At 53.8% G+C, this 9,597-nt stretch overlaps 2 protein-coding genes across 2 annotated transcripts; both read left to right on the forward strand.

Annotated features, from left to right (window-relative positions):
* On the forward strand, positions 1 to 3,030 carry HOXD13 (homeobox D13). The gene is made up of 2 exons (XM_045480283.1): positions 1 to 769; positions 1,570 to 3,030. Exons 1-2 carry the CDS (start codon positions 1 to 3, stop codon positions 1,818 to 1,820), a joined length of 1,020 nt encoding a protein of 339 aa, XP_045336239.1. The 3' UTR covers positions 1,821 to 3,030.
* Positions 3,031 to 5,042: 2,012 nt separating this feature from the next.
* HOXD12 (homeobox D12) lies at positions 5,043 to 9,597 on the forward strand. The gene is made up of 2 exons (XM_045480286.1): positions 5,043 to 7,532; positions 7,687 to 9,597. Exons 1-2 carry the CDS (start codon positions 6,959 to 6,961, stop codon positions 7,923 to 7,925), a joined length of 813 nt encoding a protein of 270 aa, XP_045336242.1. The 5' UTR covers positions 5,043 to 6,958; the 3' UTR covers positions 7,926 to 9,597.

Genomic DNA, 9,597 nt, shown 5'->3' on the forward strand with positions numbered 1-9,597 from the left:
ATGAGCCGCGCCGGGAGCTGGGACATGGACGGGCTGCGGGCGGACGGCGGGGCCGCCGGGGCGGCCCCAGCCTCCTCCTCCTCCTCCTCCGTGGCGGCGGCGGCGGCCCCCGGCCAGTGTCGCGGCTTCCTCTCGGCGCCAGTGTTTGCCGGGACACACTCCGGGCGTGCGGCGGCGGCAGCGGCGGCGGCGGCGGCGGCGGCGGCCTCGGGCTTCGCATACCCGGGGACCTCGGAGCGTGCGGGCTCCGCCTCGTCGTCGTCATCTTCGGCTGTGGTCGCAGCGCGTCCAGAGGCTCCCTCCGCCAAAGAGTGTCCCGCGCCCGGCGCGGCCGCTGCAGCGCCTCCGGGCGCCCCAGCTCTGGGCTACGGCTACCACTTCGGCAACGGCTACTACAGTTGCCGCATGTCGCACGGCGTGGGCTTACAGCAAAACGCTCTCAAGTCGTCGCCGCACGCCTCGCTGGGAGGCTTCCCGGTGGAGAAGTACATGGACGTGTCGGGCCTGGCAAGCAGCAGCGTACCGGCCAACGAGGTGCCCACAAGAGCCAAGGAGGTGTCCTTCTACCAGGGCTACACGAGTCCCTACCAGCACGTGCCTGGCTACATCGACATGGTGTCCACCTTCGGTTCCGGGGAGCCTCGGCACGAGGCGTACATCTCCATGGAGGGCTACCAGTCCTGGACGCTGGCCAACGGGTGGAACAGCCAGGTGTACTGTGCCAAGGACCAGACACAGGGCTCCCATTTTTGGAAATCCTCCTTTCCAGGTAGGGGCGACGGGGGAAAGGGGTGGCCAGGAGGGAGGGAGGGAGGGAGGGGAGGGAAGAGGGAGAGAGAGAGCGCGAGAACGAAAAGAAAGCGATAGTAGTGTATGCCCCTACTTGGGAGCTGCGCTAGTCCTCCTGGCCGGCCAGGGTTAACCTATGGAACAGTTCGTCCAATTTGCCTGAAATCTGTACATTTCTCCTTTGATTTCAACTGTCTTTCTCACAACCCTTTTCTTCTGCGTGCGGGTACAAGCCTGTTTTTCTCCCACAGTTGAAGGTCTTTGCGTGCCCTTTGCCCAGGCCTTGGCCCCTCCTCCCCAAAGAAGTGTCAGTGTTGGGCCCCACTTTTGAAGCACACGTCTGCCCCAGGGTGACCACTAAGCTTCTAAGAGCTCACAACCTCCAAACACAGGAACACAAGAAATCAAAGCTTGAACAACAACAAACTGGATTTTTAAAAGACTGTTTGTATGTATGCCACAGGCATTTGCAGAAACTGTCCTTGTAACTGTCCACAATAACCATGCCATAAAATTGAAGGCTTGTTAAGATGCTGGTTTGAGAAACCATGATGATCCATCAGCATCAAATGGCCTTCGCTTTGAAGTGTAAATAATCTTTCTTTAATAATGTGTAAATAATATGTCTGTGTAAACAATAATAAAATGCAAACAGCCTGGTTTTCTTTATTCTCCATACCCCTTCCGAATGTACACACACAGTCCCCAGTGGTGCCCCCAGAAACCCTGGTCTAATTTTTTTCGTGCTTTTTTTTTTTTTTTTTTTTTTTTAAATACCAGGGGATGTGGCTCTAAATCAGCCAGACATGTGTGTCTACCGTCGGGGGAGGAAGAAGAGGGTGCCCTACACCAAACTGCAGCTCAAAGAACTGGAGAACGAGTATGCCATTAACAAGTTCATTAACAAGGACAAGCGGCGGCGGATCTCAGCCGCCACGAACCTATCCGAGAGACAAGTGACCATTTGGTTTCAGAACCGAAGAGTGAAAGACAAGAAAATCGTCTCCAAGCTCAAAGACACTGTCTCCTGATGTGGACCAGATTGGTCAAAGAGAATTTAAATGCTTTCAGTTGTCTCCAAAAGACCTTCGGAAAGACTTGAATATGTATTTAATTCCTCCCACCTCCCTGCCAATCATGGCAAATTTTGTGAATTGTTTTTCTCTCTTCCCCTATCAGGCTCTAAAACCTTTTGCTACCCCAACCTGACTTTGTAGTTCTGTTTCTTACTTGCTTATTATTGATTTTGTTCTTGTCTAGGTTTATTTTTTACGATGTTTTTAATGTTCTGTTTCTCCCTCCAGGCCAGTATAAAGGACTTGAAGTACTTTTGAATAATACCCCCCCCCAAAGAATTTCAGACGTGCCATTATGATTTTAGGGTTTTATTCTCTTAAATTACTTCAAATGCCTGTTTCCAGCACTGATTATCTTCATAATCTATTAGGGCAGAACGATTTGCAGTCATTCATATCCTGTGATTGGGCAATTTAATCATTAGCTCTCAGCAGTCACCCTGAGGCAAGTGGAAACAGCTCTGGGCAGGCAGCGCTCTAAGGTCACTGGGAAAGTCTAAAAACAGGCGGCTGGAGGTACTCTGATGGCTTTAAAAGTAGCTACCTTATTCAATAGGGTTTGTATCGATATCGAAATGAAGACAATCTTCCCTACTTCGGATCTTTCATTTGCTGTTGTACTTCTATGTGTTTCGTATATGTCGTCGATTTGTGCTTTTATAATCTTTAATTTGAAAATAATTTGTCCTCATGGATGCCTTCATTTCCCCAGCTCTGAATGCAGATATTTAAATGGCTGCAAATGTGAGAGTAATCCATGGATGGTATAAATGCACACCTTCTCCTTGACCCTGGGTCTGTGGGACTAGAACTGAAGTGATCTCCTCAGTCCCTTGAAAGAGAATGAATCAATGTGGCCAAGGGTGGGAACTTTTGTCCAGAACCCAATGAAGAACTTGACTGTCTGAACAAATGTATTGAGCCCCTCTTGGAATTTTAAACCATCTAACAAATATGAAAATGTGGAGCTCTAAAGTTCAAGGTGGAAAAAAAATGATGTGATGATAAATAACTACTTTTTAAAGTGCTGCATATTTATACAACCAAGAGATATTTTTGTAGATGAAATGTCTGTGAGCTGGGATATGTGTGCAGTGCTTCAGGCATTTAAAAAATGATTTTTTTTTATTCCTAGGGAGATGCAAATAAACAGAACTCTCTTGTTTCTTCGTCTTTTATATATTTTCTTTTTCCAAGCTTGTGTTACCTCTTGTGTTCTTATTTATTATAAAATCTTGTTGTCCTCAACATTATGATGTTCGCTATAGATGAAGGAAACTCAATACCAGTTCTACTCTCTGAAACTCCACTCCATTTCCGCCACCCCTCTCCACCCTTTTCCCTGTGGCTTTAACATAAGTAGTGATGTCTTTAAATGAGAATATAATTTGCGGTGTCTAAAATGGTATTTTTTACCGGACAAAAAAAAAAAAAAACATCTCCAATAAAATTTTACTTCTCTTTCAATATTATCACTTTATTCAAATAGTTTTATTTTTTTAATCAATATGTATGTTTGTGTCTGGGTGTAGGAAATTGTGCTCACTTGAAGGTGTTCTTCCTAGAAAGGCTGTTATAAATATCTACTCTTGGAAGATCCTGAAATTAGACACATCCATATTTGGCAATTGAAAAAGAAACATTTCAGGCTGATCCCTTATCGCCCTTTCCGAGCAGCCTCCAAACAGCGTTTGAGGACTGAAAACCATAATTATACGCCCTAAACCTCTAGACGCAATTTTTAGGCCCAATGAACTTGCTTTTTTGAGGCCTTTTTGCCACTCAGGGAAATGGCCGCTGAGGAGCTGGGTGCCTCGTGTTGTTAGCGCCTAGGCACAATCAGTTTAGTGGTTGCTAACTTTTTGGTATGTAAGTTAAATACGCATGTTTAAAACCTCACACAATATGTAAACTCTTATGGCGGGAGGGCTCCCTTATGGATCCGCTAGAGAAAACGCAGAGACTCAAGGTCCAGAGCTACTTTCGTTTTCTCTGGCCCGGCTTGATTTCTTTCATATCTTGCATCGATGGTTGGCTATGGGCGGCCAACTTCGTTTTAACTGGCAGAGATAGAGAGACACAGAGGGAGACAGAGGCAAACAGAGAGAACGGACTACGACTCAAATTCTGGAGAAGTAACCCTGAACAGAACTAACCCTGGACATAACTACCCCGACCTTCCACTTTAAGGAAGAGTTTCTAATTAGCATGTTGCTTTCCTGGCAAGATGTGCTTTCATCTGAAGCAGGCCTGTTTTCCCTTCTTTTCCAACGTCGTTTTCCCTCCTTTTTGGTAAATTCCAGACTCCAGGGCCGCACTCCATTTCCCAGGTCCATTTCTGAGGTTTCCTGTCGGATGCGGGGATTGCCTGGAGGTTTTCCTTTCATCCGTAGTTTGCTGGTCAGTTTACTCTGCCTAGGAGAAATGGGGAGGTTTGCTGAAGATTAAAACTGCTCAAATGCTCTCCGGTGGAATTTGAATTGATGGCTAAATCAATAACAGATGAAGACGTTGCTATTTATATGCATTCCTTTTATATTCCGAATTGAGGAGGGAGGAGAGGAGCCGGTAGGTGGCCGGAGCGCTGGTAGGGAGGCCCACGGGGAGCAGAGGCGAAGGGAGCTTGGGAGAGAGGCCTTTCTTCGGGCGGAGACCGAGAGGCCGCAGGGAGGACGCGTCTGAAACCTAGCAGGTTTGGAGTGCCGCTGGTGGAGACTCCAGGCCCGCGCGTCTACGCGTGATCCAGGAGGAGAAGGAGGCGTTTGTAGCCGGGACGCACCGCCAGACAAAGGGGCGGCCGCGACACTTCCCCGTGTCTGGCAGCCTGCCGGGTGCCTCTGACTCCGCTGTTCCCGCCAGCCTTGCTGCCACGATCTCCGGCTTTCCGAGACGCTTGGCGGAGCCTGGCAGCGGGCCGTGACCGCACGGGCTGGCGACCCCAGGCCGGCTGTGCCGCCCTTCACTGTTGATCTTGACCGTGCGGCGGCGCCTCGCCAGGCGTGGAGCGCGCTCGCCATCTCCTGGGCGGTCGGCGGCATTGGCAGAACTCGCGGTTTAGCTCCGCGGCCAAATCCTCTCCCATTCTCCAGCTCACCAGCCAAGCCTCCTGCCCTTCCCACCAACACCCCCACCCCGCCCCCGCCCCCCGCCCCGCCCCGCCGCGCAGTCCTCAGCTCCAAGCTCTTAGCTCCCAGCGTACAACCTTGCCTGCTGGACCTCGGAAATTACAAACCCAGGAGATAAGGTGGGGCAGATGGACACCATTCTGAGCCAAAGAGAAATGGAGGGAATCTAATTGTTCTAGTCTTTCATTGCTCACTTAGTGCGTTTATGTCTTTAGTCCCCAGGGGTAAACCGCTGCTGTGCGGCTGCCTAAGGGTCCGGAGAAGACACCCTTGGACTTGGAAATACCGGAGCATCGCTGCATGCTGAGACGGGAGGAGATGAGACTCCAGGGATCCCTGGAGCTGGAGCTTTTGGGCCTGGGGAGTCTGTAGCTCCTGGAAAACAGGGAGAGTTTCCCAAAACGAGAGCCTGGATCCCTTAAGCCCCTAAGAACTGAGGTTGCAGCTTATGGCTACACCTCCCCACGCCCCCACCCCCAAGGACGGGGAGTGGAGTTTTTTTCCCTCTGTGTCTGAGCTGGTAAGGAAACTCTGACAGAACCCTGAGGAGTCTCGGACATCCCCATCCTCACCCCATACCCCCGCCCTAGAGCGGGAGGAAGAGACCGACTGCGTTCCCCAGAACCGCCCAGTTGGTCGCCATAACTCACAATAAAGTCGCAGCGCGGTGGTCAGCCTTGCCCTCCGGCGGCGCCTGTGTGGTCTCCGTGCCGGAGCTGGCGGTCTAACCAATTCCAGCTTGGCTCGGGGACCGCGAGGAGGGCTGCAGGTTGGGGTGGCCGCCAGTCACGCGGCTGCTGGGTTTCTTGGGACCGAGGCAGGGGAGGAGGACCCATAGCACTCTGGCCAAGCTAAACCGGAGGGCCTGCGGAGGGGGCTGCCGCATTGCCCCCGACGAGGGAGCGCCGCCGCTCCTGCTCAGGCCCCTGTTCTCCAGAACCCCGAACCCGCCAGCGGCCTTGGAGGCGTTGAGCGGAGCAACGCCGCTAGCCTGCTGCCTGGGCGAGCCGTGCTGTTCCTCGCCGAGTGACTCTGGCTCTTCTGTCCTTCCACACCAAGTCCGGGGAGCTCGTTCTGCTCTGCCCGCTACAGAGGAGTTGAACAGCTTGGAGTTCTGGTTGGCAGGACGTAGTCGCCAAGGTGACTCCTGGCAATAAAAGGAATGTAGCCTTTGGCCACGATTGGCCAATGCAGCTGCCCCTTCCTGGGCCAGCATTCTCCACGGACCGGGATGGCCGCAAATTTCCTGGGAGCAGAGGACTTGGCCATAGAGAAGCACACCAGAATTGGTTTGAAACCACCTTCCTGGGCACCAAACTTGGGCAGAGTTTGTGATGCATTTCTCCTCCATCAGCAAACCTTTGGAGCATGCCGGGTTCAGGCCGTGTGTGGGTCCTCGATGCAACATGACCAGTGCAGAATCCTCTCCAGAGGGACAGGGGCAGGAAGAAATCGGCCTAGGTGTAGCATAGCTCAGGCCTAGGGACAGAGCTGGTGGCCCCACCAGACAGTGGACTCTCTAGACAAGCCTAGCCAGAGGTGCACAGCGCTAGAAAAGGCCTTGGCTGCAACTTAAAGCTCGTGGAAGCAAGCCTGGTCTAGGTAGCCAGTGGGAAGGGGGAGTGCAAAGCCAATCAAGACCAAGAAGGATCCCAAGGGACATTGGGGCAAAGGCACCCAATGTCCCCCGCTCCTGAAGCTGAGCCCGGAAACTCACAGTGGTTTCACCTTCGTTCCATGTTCCTTGGTTCTTCTGCCTGGCAGCCTCCTCCTTCTCCATCGAATATTGCGGGAGTTATCATAATACCCTGAAGGGGGGGAAAACGGGTCGGGGGATGTAGGCGGTGCTGAAATGACCGGCTTTGAAGAACCTGCAGGCAAAGTTTCGTCCAATCGTCTGAGCCTGTCCTCTTATTCCCGGTTGTAACTAAATACTGCTGCGAGCGCAGCCGAAGCCCTTTGTTGGAGATGTGTGAGCGCAGTCTCTACAGAGCGGGCTATGTGGGCTCGCTTCTGAATCTGCAGTCGCCTGACTCCTTCTACTTCTCCAACCTGCGGCCGAATGGCGGCCAGTTGGCCGCGCTCCCCCCCATCTCATACCCGCGAGGGGCGCTGCCCTGGGCCACCACGCCCGCGTCCTGCGCCCCAGCGCAGCCTGCCGGTGCCACCGCTTTCGGCAGCTTCTCGCAGCCCTACCTGGCCGGTTCCGGGCCGCTTGGTCTACAGCCCCTGGGCGCCAAGGATGGACCCGAAGAGCAGGCCAAGTTTTATGCGCCCGATGTGGCCGCTGGGCCGGAGGACCGTGGCCGTGTGCGGCCGCCCTTCGTCCCCGACTCTAGCCTGGCCCCCGCGGCCGCTGCTCTCAAAGCGGCCAAGTACGACTACGCGGGTGTGGGCCGTGCGGCAGCGGGTTCCGCAGCCCTGCTCGAGGGGACCCCCTGCGCTGCCGGCTTCAAGGACGACACCAAGGGCCCGCTCAACTTGAACATGACAGTGCAGGCGGCGGGCGTCGCCTCTTGCCTGCGACCTTCGCTGCCCGACGGTAAACGGTGGCCATGCTCCCTGGGCCAGTCTGGGCTGGGCTGGGCTGGGAGGTGGGGTGCAGGGGAGAGTGTGCAGAGGGAGGGAGCCGCTGGGGGCGGGCAGACAACTGGGAGCAGCCGGCAGGGCTGACTTGGGTTGGGGCTGTGTTGCAGGCCTGCCGTGGGGGGCGGCCCCAGGGAGGACCCGCAAGAAGCGGAAACCCTACACCAAGCAGCAGATTGCGGAGCTGGAGAACGAATTCCTCCTCAACGAATTCATCAACCGCCAGAAGCGCAAGGAATTGTCCAACAGGCTGAACCTCAGCGACCAGCAGGTCAAAATCTGGTTCCAGAACCGGCGTATGAAAAAGAAGCGCGTGGTCCTGCGCGAGCAGGCGCTGGCGCTATACTAGCCCCCCGCGTGGCCGCGGCTGGCCAGGCCCGCCCTTTTAAGCCGAGGCCTGGCGTGGAGGAAGAACTGGGACTAGGGGCTTTTCCTTCCGCTCCTTCTCCGCGGTCCCAAGTACCCTCCCACTCAGTCCACAGCCCAGGAGCCCTGGCCAGTTGGGCCTCCACGCTTTCTGATCTCTGGGAGGGGCCTGCAGAAGTTGCAGCACAACCTTGGCCTTGAGGCTTCCCAAGTGGGGGCCTGGGGTCACCTGTCCTAGCTCTTGTCTGGGGCATTTACACGGGGGCTCACTCTAGCACCCTTGTACTTGGAATTCTGCTTCCACCTAGACTCCCTTTTCTCTCCTCCCCAGTTCTTTTTGAATTTAGCAGGCACCTCACTAGAGCGCAGAGTGGAATTGAATTTAGGAAGGCCTCCGGGAAGGAGTAGAAAGGGCGGCGGGCCCAATTCTCTTTGCCACCAAAGCCGCTTGTGGCAAAGCCAGAATCGTGGCTCTGGAGTGAGGAAAGGGTGCCGCCCCTCTCCTGTCTGCCCTGGCTGCTTGCAGAGGACAAAAGCTACCCTAGACCTTCAGACTTGGGGAGGAAAGGCAAGGGGAAGAAGGCTGGGGTGGCTGGACAAATTCATGGACACCTCCGAGTTTGGGCTGGGCTGACCCTTCCAGCTGGGCAGAATGGGGTGGATAGTTCCTTCCCATGGATTCGAGCAGGGAGGCTGAGGCTCCACCACAAACTGAAATCTCTAGACTGTACCAGTAAAACTCCCCTACGTCTCCTATCTCCTCATACACGCCTAGGCCAGAGCCCTGCACTCTGTAACTGGACTGAGCTCTGGTGAGGACAGCTGCTAGTCTGCTTTGAGGCTGGAGTGCACTAAGAGGTGGGGAAAATTTCCAGGGGGAGGAGAAGGGAGTGAGCAAGGATAAGGGTGTCCTACATTCCAACTGTAAATATGGCTGTCCTGTCCTGTCCTGTCAAGGGTGCGGACATGTCTTTCTTGAATTAGGATAATTAGGCAGAGGTGAGAGGGGTGAAGGAGGAGGCCCTTCAAATCCTCAGCCCCTGGTCGCTGCTCTAGACCAAGTAGAGAGAAGTTCCCCTCTCTCACCCTCTTCACCACCAGACAACCCCACTGGGGGCCTTTCTGTGCCTCAGCGCTATGCCCTTCCTGAGCCCATGCCTGGCCTGCCTCCATGGAGCCTGTAAGACCCTGGGCCCTGCTGGGCTTGCTTTGTTGCAGCTGGGGTTCCTGAATGCCAGGTAGAGGTGTTTTGCATGTGCTGGGGTGTCCTGTCTTAACCTCACTGAAACCGAGCCCCCCCCTCCAGCTCCTTCTACCATCCCCTACCTCTTTTCCCTCTCCTTCTGAGAAGTAGCGCCCCCCAACTTCAACTGAGATGTATGACAGCCAAAGAGTTGATTCCTTCCCAAAGTCGGATGACTTGTTTTTAGTGGGGGACTAGGCCCTAGATGGGGAGTGGGCACCCCACATAGCCCCAAGCCTCAGCCCAACTGACCTCAGTTGATGTTTTGACTAATTGCATTTTCTCTGCTTTCTAATAGTTGTTGTGCATGTTTTATGTTGTTTTGATTTTGTCAAAAAAAAAAAACCCACAATAGCTTGTACATATCAGATACATAGAAATGTTTTGAATGGAAATAAATATCCAAGTCCCA

Source organism: Leopardus geoffroyi, chromosome C1 (assembly GCF_018350155.1).
Source record: "Leopardus geoffroyi isolate Oge1 chromosome C1, O.geoffroyi_Oge1_pat1.0, whole genome shotgun sequence".
Taxonomy (NCBI): Eukaryota; Metazoa; Chordata; class Mammalia; order Carnivora; family Felidae; genus Leopardus; species Leopardus geoffroyi.

Bases quoted from the DNA above. Each gene is read 5' to 3' on its own strand.
- HOXD13 (XM_045480283.1), top strand. From the start codon at position 1: ATGAGCCGCGCCGGGAGCTGGGACATGGACGGGCTGCGGGCGGACGGC. The intron at 770-1,569 runs GTAGGGGCGACG...TTTAAATACCAG, and splicing joins TTGGAAATCCTCCTTTCCAG to GGGATGTGGCTCTAAATCAG.
- HOXD12 (XM_045480286.1), top strand. From the start codon at position 6,959: ATGTGTGAGCGCAGTCTCTACAGAGCGGGCTATGTGGGCTCGCTTCTG. The intron at 7,533-7,686 runs GTAAACGGTGGC...GCTGTGTTGCAG, and splicing joins GCGACCTTCGCTGCCCGACG to GCCTGCCGTGGGGGGCGGCC.